The sequence below is a fragment of the Chlorocebus sabaeus genome, chromosome 8, assembly GCF_047675955.1.
Source record: "Chlorocebus sabaeus isolate Y175 chromosome 8, mChlSab1.0.hap1, whole genome shotgun sequence".
NCBI classification, from domain to species: Eukaryota; Metazoa; Chordata; class Mammalia; order Primates; family Cercopithecidae; genus Chlorocebus; species Chlorocebus sabaeus.
In genome coordinates, this window is record NC_132911.1 from 19,430,387 (window position 1) to 19,446,969 (window position 16,583).

The following is a 16,583-nucleotide window of genomic DNA, read 5'->3' on the forward strand; positions in this document are numbered from 1 at the left end:
CATTACATTCTGAAGAAATGACCTCATCCTCTCTTGATCTTGAAAACCAACTACAAAGGGTGCCCAACGCCCCAACCTTGAAGGGAGGCGAAGGCGTGTGGGACTGGACCGATTCCTCAGGGTTCTGCTCCTAGCCAGGTGCTCCTGCTAGTTTCCTCAAAGACCCGCTTTGCATTCAGACCAATCTTTCCTCTTAATAGTATAAATGATCAAAATTTTACTGAATGTCTAAAATATACTTTTTAAATAGAAAGCATGGTGAACTCCAATCTGCTGTTCCTCAACTCAATGCCTTCCTGGCGTACTTAGATTGGCCTTGGAAGGGACAGACTTGTCTCTGAATGCTCTTCTGTTATTTGATTTTTTCCATCTGTGCCAACGGGCTTCCTTCCAAGTTAGTTTTTTTCCATTTCATGCAGGTGTATTGGGCTGATATATCCATGACAAGTGGTAGGTGGGTATTTTAAGAAAGCTTGTGTCATCATCTTCAGGTAACAGGAATGTATGAGAGTTGGGTGCCAAAACTTGTGGCCGCCCTGTACAAGAGAGAACCAGACTCCAACGTCATTGTGGTGGACTGGCTGTCACGGGCTCAGCAGCATTACCCAGTGTCCGCGGGCTACACCAAACTGGTGGGACAGGACGTGGCCCGGTTTATCAACTGGATGGAGGTAAGACTGGGAGAAGTAGACTTAAGTGTCCGAAACAGTGTCTTTGACTGGAGCCGGACAAATGGCTGTTCTTTCTTCCTTTTCTCTTAGATGTAAAGATTTTCTGGGGGCATTTCAAATCTTCGGAATGAGCATGGGCATTATTTTATATCCAAAAGCAACATTTTGATAAGAATAGACTATAAGTCCAATAAATAGTCCTGCCCTGCTCTATTGTTTGATATTTTCATAGTGAATAGATCCAACAGACAAAGGCTTGTGATTTTCGGACAGAGGAAAGATGGCATGTTCAGCCAAATCCTTCCCCACCAGTTGGCTGGCCCATGGACATCTTATCCTCGCCTTGACATACCAATCTCTGTCATGAAAATACTAATAGTACTTATTCTTTAGTGTGAAATAGGATGAATCTTTTTGTTGAACATTGGGAGAGTGATGGAATTGAGCTAGGAAGATGTTGGAAGGGAAGGTGCATAGGATAGAAGGGAACTGAGGTCTGGCGTTCTGACTTAGCTGCAAGAGACCCACTTTTTCAGATGATCCCCTGAAAAGTACCTCTGAAAAGTATCTTGGGGTTGGAAAGAAGCTAATACTCTGACCGAGGCAAATTATTTTAACCAGGTAATTGGAAGTAAAAAATAAGCTGTATTTATTAGACTGACCATAAACGATAAAAGTTCTTTTCTTATCTTTTTTGCTGACCAGGCAAATGAACATGGGCAAACGGGATCACCTCCCTGGGGCTCAGGCTTCTCACCTGTTAAATGAGGGGTTGGATCATGTGTCTCTGATCCCTTCCACTGTAATGTTTCCTGAGTCTGGTTGGCTAACCTTCATTGATAAAGTGATACAGGTATTTAGAGTAAGGAATAATAGGAAAATATATACCCATATACTATATGTACAAACATATACACATATACATATATATGCATGCATATATGCATATACACATATACATATATATGCATGCATATATATGTATATGTGTATATGCTTGTACATATAGTATATGGTTATATATGCAAAGACACATACAAACATATGCATATATTATATACATAATAATACTATTTCAGATGCATGGAAAAACATTGTCATTTCAATCTGTTATTAAAGGAAGAGAAAATCTATACTGGATTTGTTTATGGAACAGTGAAACAAAAGAAAAAGAGAAAATTTTAACAATAGAGAATATTTTCTCTCTCTTACCTGTAACACAAAATTAAAATAAGTAGAATTAGTTTTCAGTATTTCCTATATTTTGAAAACAGTATTTATATTCATTTTGTTTCTTTTAGTTTTGTTTTTTGGCAGAATTATAAGAACCTTTGTTTTCTTTTTCTCTTCCAAAGGAGGAGTTTAACTACCCTCTGGACAATGTCCATCTCTTGGGATACAGCCTCGGAGCCCATGCTGCTGGCATTGCAGGAAGTCTGACCAATAAGAAAGTCAACAGAATTACTGGTAAGAAAGAAATTTCACTGGTCTTGTAAGAGTTGAGAAAATTGTCATTCTGAGAGAGAATCAGCAAATTTTGTTAAATACCTACGTGTTCTTCCACGTGTGTGGTGTTCTTCCAGGAGATATGCCCAGCACTTGATTACCTCATTGTAGGGTTCTTTATTAGGGATAAGAAAAATTACAGATGCTCTGACAGGCTTACTATCCACTGGCAACAGCACAGAAATAAAGCAGAATTACACACAATGCCTGCAGATTTCTCTGGGAAGCCTGTTTCCCTCCACTCTCAGCTCTGTGTTTTCATAGTGTAATGCACATCAGTACGAGGAGAAAAGGAAAAGGACCAATTCCAGAGGCCACTTAGAAAGAAGACAGGCATCTAGGCAAAGGTGTGGCTTACACACAGAGAGAAAGAACCCACCGCTGTTTATACATCTTCTCAACATATTCAAAATAATCTACAAAAGGAAATCCAACCATCCTGAGTGAAAATTGCTGTATAAGGCTAACAGACTCAAATTCATTGCAGAAGGAGCCAAGCCTCCTTTTATGTCTAAGTAAAGATCCAGTGACTACAGAATAGGAGATGATAAGAATCTAAACATCTGCCAGTGCATTCAGATGATGAGCAGTGACATACGAATATCATACGAATGGAAATTTACAGATTTGTGGACCTGTTTTTTCCTAAGGCCTTGATCCAGCTGGACCTAACTTTGAGTATGCAGAAGCTCCGAGTCGCCTTTCTCCTGATGATGCGGATTTTGTAGACGTCTTACACACATTCACCAGAGGGTCCCCTGGCCGAAGCATTGGAATCCAGAAACCGGTTGGGCATGTTGACATTTACCCGAATGGAGGTACTTTTCAGCCAGGATGTAACATTGGAGAAGCTATTCGCGTGATTGCAGAGAGAGGCCTTGGAGGTAAATATTATTTAGAAGTGAATTAAATGTGACTCTTATCCTTAACCCTTATTGACCCAAAGTCCTACCCAGTAGCTCCAAAGTATGTAGTTTTCATATACACATTTGGCCAAATTATGTTTCTGAAGAATTCTGCAATGTTCAGCATGACCACCTTATAGCCAGGCAAACAGACATTTTATCTTTTATTTACTATATTGTAGACTACACTGAGCAGTGCACTTACAGTAGCAAGAGAAAAAGGTGAGATTTAGACAGGAAAACTCCACTGACCTCAATAATGGCACCATAAAATGCTATCTGGCCACATGTTGTCACACCTTGAATGCAGTTGCAAAGCCAATGGAAGGATTGTAGATGTTATTGGAATGGAAGGAGATATTAATTAGTATAAATCTTCCAAAATTTTCAAAACATAATGTTGGCTTAATGTTTTACTTTAATAATGTTAGCTTGTGTTAAATTTATGATTTTTTCTTTTTTCTTTTCTTTTCTTTTTTTTTTTTTTGAGACAGAGTCTTGTTCTATTGCCCAAGTTGGGGTGCAGTGACACAATCAGAGTTCAGTGTGGCCTTGAACTTCTAGGCTCAAGCGATCCTCCTGCCATAGACTCTCAAGTATCTGGAACACACCCCCATACCTGGCTAATGTTTTTGTTTTTTGTAAAAACAGGGGACTTGCAATATTGCCCAGGCTGGTCTCAAACTCCTGGCCTCAAGTGATTCTCCTGCCTCAGCCTCCCAAAGTTCTGGGATTACAGCTGTGAGGTGCCATGTCCAGCTTATGATTTATTTTTAAAGGCCCTTTGTATACTTTATGGACATTGGGACCCACCTAGGATATTCTCATTATTTTTGTACATATGTTATAGAACTTACAGCACAATGTTACTATTTTCAATTGTCCTAAAAACATACAAGGAATTCATTCTTATGGCATTGCTGATTATTTCTATGGTTCATTTGATGCAAAAGAGTGTCAGTAGGGGCAGAATCCTCCATTATACATAATATCAATGATAAAATACAATTCATTTAACAATTACCTTCTTAAGATGTGGTTTCTAGAAATACAAAAAAAAAAAATTTACGATTGGGCCGTAACCCCACTGTAAGTTGAGAAGCACATGTGTATATATATGATGGTTTGACTTAAAACTTTTTGACATTATGATGGGTTTTGGGGGAATTAAGTGCATTTCGACTTACAGTATTTTTGACTTAGGAAAAATATATTGTAAGGCAAGGGGCATGTATATGTTTCTAGAAGCACCTAGAAGTGTTAGACATTTTCAATATAAGAAAATGACGTGATAAACAAGGAAATCAACCTCCACCTTGGAGGCTTATCACAGCTTCATAAACATACACATAAATATAAGAAGTATGAAAGTCGAAAATTCCCTGTGAACTTGCAACTTTCACTGTCTTGGAGGTGCGTGGGTCACTACCACGAAGAATATTTCCTGAAATCGGGCCTACGATCATAAATACACAGGACTATATCCTTGGGTCATTTTATTCTAACGCCACATCTAACCTATTTTAGACACGCCAAATGAAACACACGTTGTGGATTTCTGCTGAGATACAATCTTTGTGTCTCTTTTTTACCCAGATGTGGACCAGCTAGTGAAGTGCTCCCACGAGCGCTCCATTCATCTCTTCATCGACTCCTTGTTGAATGAAGAAAATCCAAGTAAAGCCTACAGGTGCAGTTCCAAGGAAGCCTTTGAGAAAGGGCTCTGCTTGAGTTGTAGAAAGAACCGCTGCAACAATCTGGGCTATGAGATCAATAAAGTCAGAGCCAAAAGAAGCAGCAAGATGTACCTGAAGACTCGTTCTCAGATGCCCTACAAAGGTAGGCTGGAGACTGTTGTAAATAAGGAAATCAAGGAGTCCTATTTTATCATGCTCACTGCATCGCATGTACTGATTCTGTCCATTGGAACAGAGATGATGACTGGTATTACTAAACCCTGAGCCCTCACTGGTGTTTCTGTTGATAGGGAGTTACATTGATCTATTTGCCTGAGGCTCCTAATTCCCATTGCCAGCAAGGCCTCAGTGCCCAGCCTGGGATTTGCAGCCTCGCTCGCTGCCCTCCCCTGTAAATGTGGCCATTAGCATGGGCTAGGCCATCAGCACAGAGCTCAGAGCTCATTTGGAACCATCTACCTGGGGTCAACAAACTATAACCCTTATGCCAAATCCAGCCTACTTCCTGCTTTTGTAAATAGTTTTTTTAAACTTTTAAGTTCGGGGGTACATATGCAGGTTGGCTAAATAGGTAAACTTGTGACAGGGGAGTTTGTTGTCCAGATTATTCCATCACCCAGGTATTAAGCCTAGTACCCATTAGTTATTCTTCCTGAAGCTCTCCCTCCTCCCACCCTCTGGGAGGCCCCAGTGTCTGTTGTTCCCCTCTATGTGCTCATGCAAAGTTTTATTAGGACATGGCCACACACATTCATTACCATATTGGCAAAGGCTGGTTTCATGCCACCGTAACAGAGTTGATAGCCCACAGAGCCTAAAATACTTACTCCCTGGCCCTTTACAGAAAGTTCACGACTTACATAAAGGCAAGGACCATCTGTCTGTCTTATTTATTTATTTAATTTGAGATGAAGTCTAGCATTCTCCTAGGCTGGAATAGAGGGGCACGATCTTGGTTCACCACAACCTCTGCCTCCCGGGTTCAAAGGATTCCCCTGCTTCAGGCTCTGGAGTAGCTGGGGTTACAGGCATGCACTACCATGCCCGGCTAATTTTTTTGTTTTTTGGTAGAGAGGGGGTTTCACCATGTTGTCCAGGCTGGTCTCGAACCAGTGACCTCAGGTGATCTGCCCTCCTTGGCTTCATTTGTCTTTTTAAATGCAACTATTCCTGGAAGGCAAGAGTATCTCACACCTTCTAAGATATTGCCATTTTGCCAGGAGTTTGTTTCACACTTGAATTTCAAGCTTGGCCTCTTGTTTAGAGCCAGACCTAAAGGAATGGTGGGAAAATGGGAGAGGAGGTCGTTGGATAAATCTGGTGAGAGGGACCAACTTCAGGAAGGGTGGCTTTTGTGGAATTCAGGTGGAAACCTAACGGAAGGGACGATATTAGAGAACAGTGGCCCCAGGTAAAACATATGGCATCTGTGTGTAAGGTGATTCCTAGAATCTGTAGAGGTGTCTTTTGTGGTATAGAGGTTGGGGCACCTGTGCTTCAAGGAAACCTTAACTCTTCAGAATCAGGCAATGTGTATGAGGTAAAGAGGGGACCATGGGACCATAATCTTGAAGACACAGACAGGCTTCACTCATCCCTGCTGCCTGCACCAGTGGGTTCAAGGCTCTGTCAGTGTCTCCTGGGGGCACCTCACCACTCCCAGCTTCTTCAGTTCTGGCCTGTCCTGCTGCCTGCAAGGGATTTGCTTAATTCCCAATTCAATGTCTCTTCATCTTTTAGTAGCTATGGGGTTTTGTTGTTGTTCTTCTGTTTTTGCTTAGTATCTGGCTACTTTTTAATTATAAAAAGAGATATATCTAAACAAAATAGAGATTGTTATCAGAAGTTCACAACAATAAAATTTATTGAAATTTTTTTCACCTGGACAAGAGTCTAATGCAGCATAAAAATATGGTCTTCTATATTCTATTCTAAACCATCAATCTTAAGAGATCTGTGTCTCAGCTTAAGAGAAAGTACATTTAATAGATAGTAACACAAATAAAAGAAAAAATCTGACCAAGGATAGTGGGATATAGAAAAAAAAAAACATTCCAAGAGTTCCTTTTTTTTTTTTTTGAGACGGAGTCTTGCTCTGTTACCCAGGCTGGAGTGCAGTGGCGCAATATTGGCTCACTGCAACCTCTGCCTCCCGGTTCAAGCGATTCTCCTGCCTCAGCCTCCCGAGTAGCTGGGATGACAGGAACCCGTCACCACGCCCGACTAATTTTTGTATTTTTCTTAGCAGAAATGGGGTTTCACCATGTTGACCAAGCTAGTCTCAAACTCCTGACCTCAGGTGATTCACCCACCTCGGCCTCCCAAAGTGCTGGGATTACAGGCATGAGCCACCGTGCCTGGCCTCCAAGAACTCTTTTTTCCCCCATCATTGAGATTGTATTTTAGTCCTGCTGCCTTTCCTTTTAACCTCTCCCCAGGCCCATTTGCTCAGGGTTTTTGGTAGAGACCAGAGGAGGGGCAGGGAAGAGATACAGAAGTTCAAGTACCTGCTTCCAGAGGCTGTCCCTAGTATAGAATACTTTAGGAGCTGGCTTTACAAGGCAGTCCTTGTGGCCTCGCTGATGGCTCAAGGAAATAAGTTCTTTTAAAAATTTATTTTTATTTCCATAGGTTATTGGGGAACAGGTGGCGTTTGGTTACATGAGTAAGTTCTTTAGCGATGATTTGTGAGATTTTGGTGTGCCCATCACAGAATGGAAAAATTAATGAAATAAGTTCTATGGTGTGCCTAGTAGACACCTACTCTGCACTAGATGGTGCGGGAATTAAAAGGGTGGGCATGGTCCTCTGACCAGAAGCCTGCTTACAGCCAGGGTGGAAGGACAGACCTACTCATGAAACAAACACAGTGACATATAGTGACACAGAAGCAAATGCTGAATATGCTTGCTCCAGATGCTAAGGGACAAGACGGCCAAGGATGGCAGAGTTCATGGAGAAAGCATCATGAGTGTTTTGTTTGGCCTTCTGATTTGATCTCTCTAGCACCCCATTAAAGATGGCTACTTCCTAGTGCTGCTTGGCAATTCAGACACATTTGGGTTTTTCCTATGCATATAACCACACTTTTCCGAAAGGGAGTAGAATTCAAGGTCTGCGTTTTCTAAATATGAACATTGTGCATGATGAAGTCTTTCCAAGCAACACCAGTGGTTCCATGTGTGTGAACTTCTGGTTTGAGTGCTAGTGAGATACTTTCTGTAGTTCTAAATTGCCTGATTGTTTGGGGTTGTGATATTTTCATAAAGATTGATCAGCATGTTCCAATTTCCTCCCTGACAGTCTTCCATTACCAAGTAAAGATTCATTTTTCTGGGACTGAGAGTGAAACCCATACCAACCAGGCCTTTGAGATTTCTCTGTATGGCACCGTGGCTGAGAGTGAGAACATCCCATTCACCCTGTGAGTAGCACATGGGGGCAGTCATCATGGCACTGCTCCCTCCCCTGCCATAACCCTTGGTCTGAGCAGCAGAGGCAGAGCGGGATGCCTAGAAAACAAGTCTCTAGTTAAAAAAATCAGAATTTCAAAATTGAGGTCTTTCCTCTATTTTATATTGAGAAAAAAAAATGCTTCAAATTGGCCATTTTATTTTCACTTACTAGTTATATTTTTTTATTTATCATCTTGTATCTGCTTATTTCTTTTATAAAGCTGCTGTTAAACAATACAATCAAATCATCTCAAAAGGTTTGACATTAAAGAAAATGAGCAATAGTAACAAGAAACCACTCTAGATATATGTATAATACGTATAGAAAATATAAGTAGTAACAAGTCCATAACAAAGTGTTAGCTCTTCTTTTTTTGTTTTTTTTGAGATGGAGTCTTGCTCTGTCACCCAGGTTGGAGTGCAGTGTTGCGATCTCAGCTCACTGCAACCTCTGCCTCCCGAGTTTCAAGCAATTCTTCTGCCTCAGCCTCCCGATAGCTGGGACTACAGGTGCCCGCCACCACACCCAGCTAATTTTTGTATTTTTAGTAGAGACAGGGTTTCACCATGTTGGCCGAGCTGGTCTCGAATTCCTGATCTCAGGTGATCCACCCACCTTGGCCTCCCAAAGTGCTAGGATTACAGGTGTGAGCCACTGTTCCCAGCCTACCCCTTACTATTAATCAAAGAAATATAAAATTAAGGCAACTTGATATTCTTTTACAATTACTAGAAGAACAAATCTTTAAAATAGCCAGTGCAGACAAGGTGGTGAAGCAGAACATGCGAACCTACTGCACATTGTTCACAGCTAGAACCCTCTAGGTGCGGAAGGCAGTATGTTAATAACTTTCCACAGCTACGAAATGTTATTACATAGAAGGAAGTGATTTTTTTCTAATATTTATCCTAAAGAAATAGTCAACAAACATTTTTTAAAACATCAATTACAACGGTACATATACTAGCATAAATTAGAAATCCAGTATCCAACATTGAGTCAGTAGTTAAATGAACTGTGGTTTATCAAGTCAATAAAATTGATCTAGCCTATAAAAACTGTAATTCTGGGAAACCAGGAAAACATGGTAAAAAATGGAATATAAAATATAAAGAGAATAAAGAATAGAGAATTTTATGTGTGCTATGATTGTAACTAAATAATGTTCAAGTATCCATACAAATTGAAAAGGAATACCTGAAAATGAAAATTTTATTTCTGAATGATTGACTTCAGGATTTTCTTTTAGAATTGTATTAAATAGTTCATGTCATTAGGATAAATGCTGGAATAGACCAAAGGGATGTGGATATAATTTAAAATATACTAAATGCCATCGACCGTCATTTTGGGTATTTTCTTGGGCATTTTTTGCATTTTTAAAATATGCCCTAAACAATAGAACTATTTATATTTGGAGAAGAGAAAAAAAAGTGGTGGGGGGCAGGGAGAACTGATCTCTATAACTAACCAAATGTATTACTTTTTTGTTTAGACCTGAAGTTTCCACAAATAAGACATACTCCTTCCTAATTTACACAGAGGTAGACATTGGAGAGCTACTCATGTTGAAGCTCAAATGGAAGAGCGATTCATACTTCAGCTGGTCAGACTGGTGGAGCAGTCCCGGCTTTGCCATTCAGAAGATCAGAGTAAAAGCCGGAGAGACTCAGAAAAAGTAATTAAATGTATTTTTTTTCATCCACTTTAGACCCCCACCTGATATCATGACCTAGGGATTGTATTTCAGGGGCCTTCAAGATTCAGGGAGAGCTTTAGGAAACCTTGTATTTATTACTATATGATGTAGATTTTCTTTAGGAGTATTATTTTATTTTCTTATTTTATTTTTTGGGGAAATGATAGTATTTTTGTATTTCATGTAAGGAAAACATAAGCCCTGAATCGCTCTGAGTTATTCAGTGAGTGCTGGGATTAGAAGTCAAGAATCTAAGCTTCTCATTTAGCACTGTTTCTTGTGAGCACAAAATAGTTGGGGAACAAACCTCCGAGATGTTACCTGGATAATCAAAGATTCAAACCAACCTCTTCAAGAGGGATGAGATTCCAAGACAATCTCAACCTGTCTCTGCAACCTCACCCACGGGTACCCATAAAATGAATTACATAGAGAACGCTATAGTAGTCATTTGCTTGTATCACCAAAAAAAGAAACAGAAAAAGAAAAAAGATCTTGGGGATGGGACAGAAATGTTATAAAGAACCTTTTTTTCACTAGCAAGGTCCAGTTGAAGGCAGATGCGCTAATTCCTTAATGCAGATGCTAAGAGATGGCAGAGTTGATCTTTTATCATCTCTTGGTGAAAGCCCAGTGATATAAGGCTGCTCTAGGCTGTCTGCATGCCTGTCTATCTAAATTAACCAGCTTGTTTGCTGAACACTGGGTTAGGCTCTCAAATTACCCTCTGATTCTGATGTGGCCTGAGTGTGACAGTTAATTATTGGGAATATCAAAACAATTACCCAGCACGATCACGTAGTATTTAAACAGTCCTGACAGAACTGTACCTTTGTGAACAGGGCTTTTGATTATTCTACATGGCATAGTCACATCCATTTTCTTCCACAGGGTGATCTTCTGTTCTAGGGAGAAAGTGTCTCACTTGCAAAAAGGCAAGGCACCAGCGGTATTTGTGAAATGCCATGACAAGTCTCTGAATAAGAAGTCAGGCTGGTGAGCATTCTGGGCTAAAGCTGTCCGGGCATCCTGAGCTTGTACCCTAAGGGAGGCAGCTTCATGCATTCCTCTTCACCCTATCACCAGCAGCTTGTCCTGACTCATGTGATCAAAGCCTTCAGTCTTTCTTAGTCCTTCTGTATACGTATCAGATGGGTCTGTTGCTTTTTGCAATACTTCCTCTTTCTTCTTTCTGTTGTTTCTCCCAGCCCTGACCTTCATCCCAGGCACACGTTTTAGGTTTTATTTTACTCCTTGAACTACCCCTGAATCTTCACTTCTGTGTTTTTCTCTACTGCATCTCTGCTGTCTTTGCAAATCCCATCTGCAGAGCATGTAACACAAATTTAGTAGTTGCCGTTCTGGCTGTGGGCGCAGTTCTTCCCAGGATGTACTCAGGGAAATGAAAAGGTTTCATTGCATCACCTGTAGCCACATAGTTCTTGATTCTGCAAGCGCCAGCGCACTCCAGGACAGCCAGCCAACAGGACTAGCCCAAGCAATCATCTCAAAACCCTCGAAGTTACCAACTGAACAGAATGAGAGTTATAGGAAACTGTTCTCTTTTCTATCTCCAAACAACTCTCTGCCTCTTTCCTACCTGACCTTTAGGGCTAATCCATGTGGCAGCTGTTAGCTGAATCTTTCCAGAGTGTCAGTACTAAGAGGAGACCAAGCATGTGACCTTCACCACTCCTGTTCTGAATTCCCGGAATATGCCATTTTCATCCCTCCACACATCCCCTGCCAGATAGCAAGTGCTAATGGGTTACAGGAACAAAGGGGAGAAATATTAGATCATGTCATACAAGCCAGTGACACAAGAAATGATGGGAAAGGCTGGACACAGTGTCATCTGGAAATAGGAAAAGCAATTGCTTTTGGTTTGTTCTCTTTTCCTAGTTTGCATTTAGAGACAAAAGTATAGAATAAGAATTGCCTTCATGCCTGTAATTCCAGCACTTTGGGAGGCTGAGGCGGGCAGATCACCTGAGGTCAGGAGTTCAAGACCAGCCTGGCCAACATGGCGAAACACTGTCTCTACTAAAAATATAAAAATTAGCTGGATGTGGTGGCACATGCCTATAATCCCAGCTACTCGGGAGGCTGAGGTGGGAGAATTGCTTGAACCCCAGGAGGCGGAGGTTGCAGTGAGACGACATCACGCCACTGTACTCCAGCCTGGGCAACAGAGCAAGAGTCTGTCTCAAAAAAAAAAAAAATTGCCTATTAGGAAAAGTACATTAAAGACCCTATATATTAACATCTTTAATATTTTTAAATTCTATTTTATAATAGATTTTATGCATGTTTACTATAAATAGATCAGGAAAAATGAGCAAAAAGAAAATAAAATTACTGTGACCATATCACTCAGAGACAACCCCAATTAACATTTTGATTTATATTTTTTCAGACTTTATATATATACAATATTTATATGTTTTTCATCTTTTACAAAAATAGAATTATGGTGTATAAACTCTGAACGACTAGATGAGACCATCTGGATCAAAAGCATTAATGTAAGAGCATCAAGATAAACTAAAATGGAGAATAGTTAGTGGTATTGACCCAGGCAAAATAACGCAATTCTTATCTAACTGGAGACTTTTCTTCTAAGAGGTTATTACTTTGTTTTTCCTCATCACAAATCTGAGGCAATATCATACTTTCTTCAATTCTTAGAAATAGACTTTTAGATGAATTTTTTTGTTTGTTTTCTTAAGATGGAGCTGCGCTCCTGTTGCCTAGGCTGGAGTGTAGTGGCTTGATCTCGGCTCACTGCAACCTCTGCCTCCTGGGTTCAAGAGATTCTCCTGCCTCAGCCTCCCAAGTAGCTGGGATTACAGGTGTCCACAAACACACCTGGCTAATTTTGTATTTTTAGTAGAGATAGGGTTTCACCATGTTGGTCAGGCTGGTCTTGAACTCCTGACCTCAGGTGATCCACCTGCCTCGGTCACCCAAAGTGCTGGGATTTTAGGCATGAGTCACCGCACCCAGCTCTAGATGAAGTTTTATACATGCATTTGTGTTACACATAAATAGCACGCATATTCTCCCAGAACATCTACAACTTTAAATCTATATGTGAATGTAAAAATAAAACCTCATTAAATTAGTAAATAACTCTGCTTGCAAAGCACATCCAGTCATATTATTTCTATAAGTTACAAGACTTTATCTGAGAAAGCCGACTGATGCATTCCTTGTCCGATTATAGGATTACTGAAAGAACAGTTATTTAGGCAGAGAATGCTCAGATGCATTTTATTTTTATTTATTCATTTTTGAGACAGAGTCTCATTCTGTTGCCCAGGCTAGAATGCAGTAGCATCATCTCGGTTCACTGCAACTCTGCATCCCGGGTTCAAGCAATTCTTGTGCCTCAGCCTCCCAAGTAGCTGGGATTACAGGCGCCCGCTACCATGCCCGGCTAATTTTTCTGTTTGTAGTAGAGACGCAGTTTCACCATATTGGCCAGGCTGGTCATCGAACTCCTGACCTCAGGTGATCTGCCTGCCTCGGCCTCCCAATGTGCTGGGATTACAGGCATGAGCCACAGCGCCCAGCCACATGCATTCTAAAAAATGCATCTGAACTTTATCTAGGAAGTAATTATAAATTAGACTAATGATCTTCAATGGTTCCTTTCTTCTGTGATTAAAATCAATCAAATCAAAGATTCTCTTTCTCACACCTTCTGCTAACTCATCAGAAACTTCATATCACAAGAAATGAAATGGAATGGGCTTTTTGTTTGATACATTTTAGAATAAGAAATCCTCTAAATTTAGAAGTCATTTGGCCCAGTCCTCCAAAAATGATGCACCTTATTTGGATGGGGCTAAATAGTTGCTCCAGTGTCTTTCATTCCTACGAACCTGCCATTCTCTGATCCATTATACACATCCCGCGCCCCCCCAATCCATTATACACATCCCGCCCACCCCACCCCCCGCCCTGTGGGTTTGTTCTCACAACCTTTGCTCTGAAATTCCAGTTGAAGGCTTTTTCCATCCTAAAACCAGTGGGGTATGAGCAGGGTTTGTAAGACAATCAGCAGATAATAAATTGCCCTTTTCCTGTGCTTTTTCTCAGAAACTGGGCAGCTCTACAGAAGAAAGAACAGCACATGAATTCTGTGAAGAATGAAGTGAAGGAAGTAACTTTTACAAAGCATACCCAGTGTTTGGCGTGTTTCAAAAGTGGATTTTCCTGAATATTAATCCCAGCTCTATCCTTGTTAGTTATTTTAGGAGACAGTCTCAAGCACTAAAAGGTGGCTAATTCAATTTGTGGGCTATAGTGGCCAAACAGCACATCCTCCAACGTTAAAAGACAGTGGATCATGAAAAGCACTGTTTTGTCCTTTGAGAAAGAAATAATTGTTTGGGCACATAGTAAAATAAGGCTCCTTCATGTGGCGTATTGGGCCATCGCCTATAATTGGTTAGAACCTCCTATTTTAATTGAAATTCTAGATCTTTCAGGCTAAGACCTTCTCAAAGTTTACTCCAAGTCTCCAAGAATACAGAAAATGCTTTTCCATGGCATGAATCAGACTCATCTACCCAGCAGTATGCATGACGTTTTAGAATGATTCCCTCTTCCTGTTGGAATGTGGTCCAGAAGTCCACCAGAAATGTGTGACTTGGAGAGGGACAAAGAAAGGGGCTGATAAACACAGAGCTTTTAAACAGTCCCTACCATTGGCTCGCATCATGACAAAGTTACAAATTCAAGCAGATGTAAAATCCAGATCAATTAATTCTTCATAGGCTTTATCATGTATAGATTAATCCCTCTCTACCCCTTCTTTTTTCTTTGTCTCAAGATTATATTATAATCATGTTCTCTAGGTAGGTGTTGAAAACGAGCCTGTAATCCTCAGCTGACACATAATTTGAACAGTGCAGAAAAAAAAAATACCATAATTTTATTATTAGATTCTCCAAATGATTTTCATCAATTTAAAATCATTCAATATCTGACAGTTACTATTCAGTTTTAGGCTTACCTCAGTCATGCTTCAGTTGTACTTCCAGTACGTCTCTTTTGTTCCTAGCTTTGACATGAAAAGATACGTTTGAGTTCAAATTTTGCATTGTGTGAGCTTCTACAGATTTTAGAGAAGGACTGTTTTTACTAAGTAAAAGGGTGGAGAAGTTCCTGGGGTAGATTCCTAAGCAGTGCTACTAAACCATCGCGTGCAAGGAGCCACATGGAGCACCATGAGGGTTGTTATTTGTTGTTTTTAACAACGAATTAAGAGTGAGTGAACAATTATTTATAAACTAGATCTATTTTTCAGAATGCTCTTCTATGTAAAAATATGAAATGATAAAGATGTCAAATATCTCAGAGGCTATCGCTGGGAACCGGACTGTGAAAATGTGTGATATGTGAACACATACTAGAAAGCTCTGCACGTGTGCTGTCCTTCAGCATCATTTGGAAGGGAAAACAGTCGATCAAGGGATGTATTGGAACATGTTGGAGTAGAAATTGTTCCTGATGTGCCAGAACTTTGACCCTTTCTCTGAGAGAGATGACCGTGCCTATAAATAGTAGGACCAATGTTGTGATTAACATCATCAGGCTTGGAATGAATTCTCTCTAAAAATAAAATGACATACGATTTGTTGTTGGCATCCCCTTTATTACTAATTGATTAAATGTCTGGATTTGGGTTGTGACCCAGGGTGCATTAACTTAAAAGATCCACTAAAGCAACACATAGCACCAGGAACTCTGGCTCTGAAAAACTTTGCTATTTATATCAAGGATGCTTTGGCTTTACATTTTATTTATTAGCTGTAAATACCTGTGTGGATGTGTAAACGGAGCTTGTACATATTGGAAAGGTCCTTGTGGCGATCTGCATTTATAAACGTGTGGTGCTAACTTTGTACGTGTCTTTATCAGTGATGCTCTCACAGAGCCAACTTACTCTTATGAAATGGGCTTTAACAAAGCAAGGAAGAAACGTACTTAACTGTGTGAAGAAATGGAATCGGCTTTTAATAAAATTGACAACATTTTATTACCACACTAAGTCATTATTTTGTATCATTTTTAAAGTAAATTTATTCTTAGGTCAGATTCACTCAGCTTATTTTGACTAAGTAACCATTGTACTTAGTAAACCAAAGAGCTTCTGAGAATTATAGTGCACATTTTACATATTTTTAACATTCATATTTGTATAAAGCTATAGAAAGCCTTACATACCCTTTAAACTGACTATAGAAGAAAATGATACAGAATTTTGCCTGCATAAAATACACGGGACTATTCTTGCCTACAATATGCTTTTTCACAAGCAAAATGTTAGACCAACATAAAGTGTCTTTGGTCATTTTATAGTATACATTATCTTTATTTCTGAGGCCTCATCGTTAGCTGTAACGTAAGTAGCAAAATTTGTGCAATAAAATGAACTATTTGGGATAGGGTACATTTTTTAGAACTTTGCTTTGGGTTGCCTTGATAATTAAAATAATAGCATATAGTCCATTTATACAGCTAAGTAGGGATTACTTCTTAGTACAGTCAGGAAGAATTTAGTCCAGAAAACAATTACTTCAATGGCCACTGACCCAAACTTCCAGGCTAGAGTGCAACGGTGCGATCATGGCTCACT

The 16,583-nt window shown here is 40.0% G+C and overlaps 1 protein-coding gene across 1 annotated transcript in view; it reads left to right on the top strand.

Annotated features, from left to right (window-relative positions):
• Positions 1-15,991, top strand: part of LPL (lipoprotein lipase) — a 29,097-nt gene extending 13,106 nt beyond the window's left edge. Inside the window, exons 3-10 of the mRNA XM_007961809.3 lie at positions 492-671; positions 2,027-2,138; positions 2,828-3,061; positions 4,679-4,921; positions 8,083-8,203; positions 9,731-9,913; positions 10,826-10,930; positions 14,039-15,991. Of these exons, the coding sequence (XP_007960000.2) occupies positions 492-671; positions 2,027-2,138; positions 2,828-3,061; positions 4,679-4,921; positions 8,083-8,203; positions 9,731-9,913; positions 10,826-10,930; position 14,039 (1,179 nt within the window). The 3' untranslated portion in view covers positions 14,040-15,991. The remainder of the gene's footprint in view (positions 1-491; positions 672-2,026; positions 2,139-2,827; positions 3,062-4,678; positions 4,922-8,082; positions 8,204-9,730; positions 9,914-10,825; positions 10,931-14,038) is intronic.
• Positions 15,992-16,583: the final 592 nt, after the last annotated feature.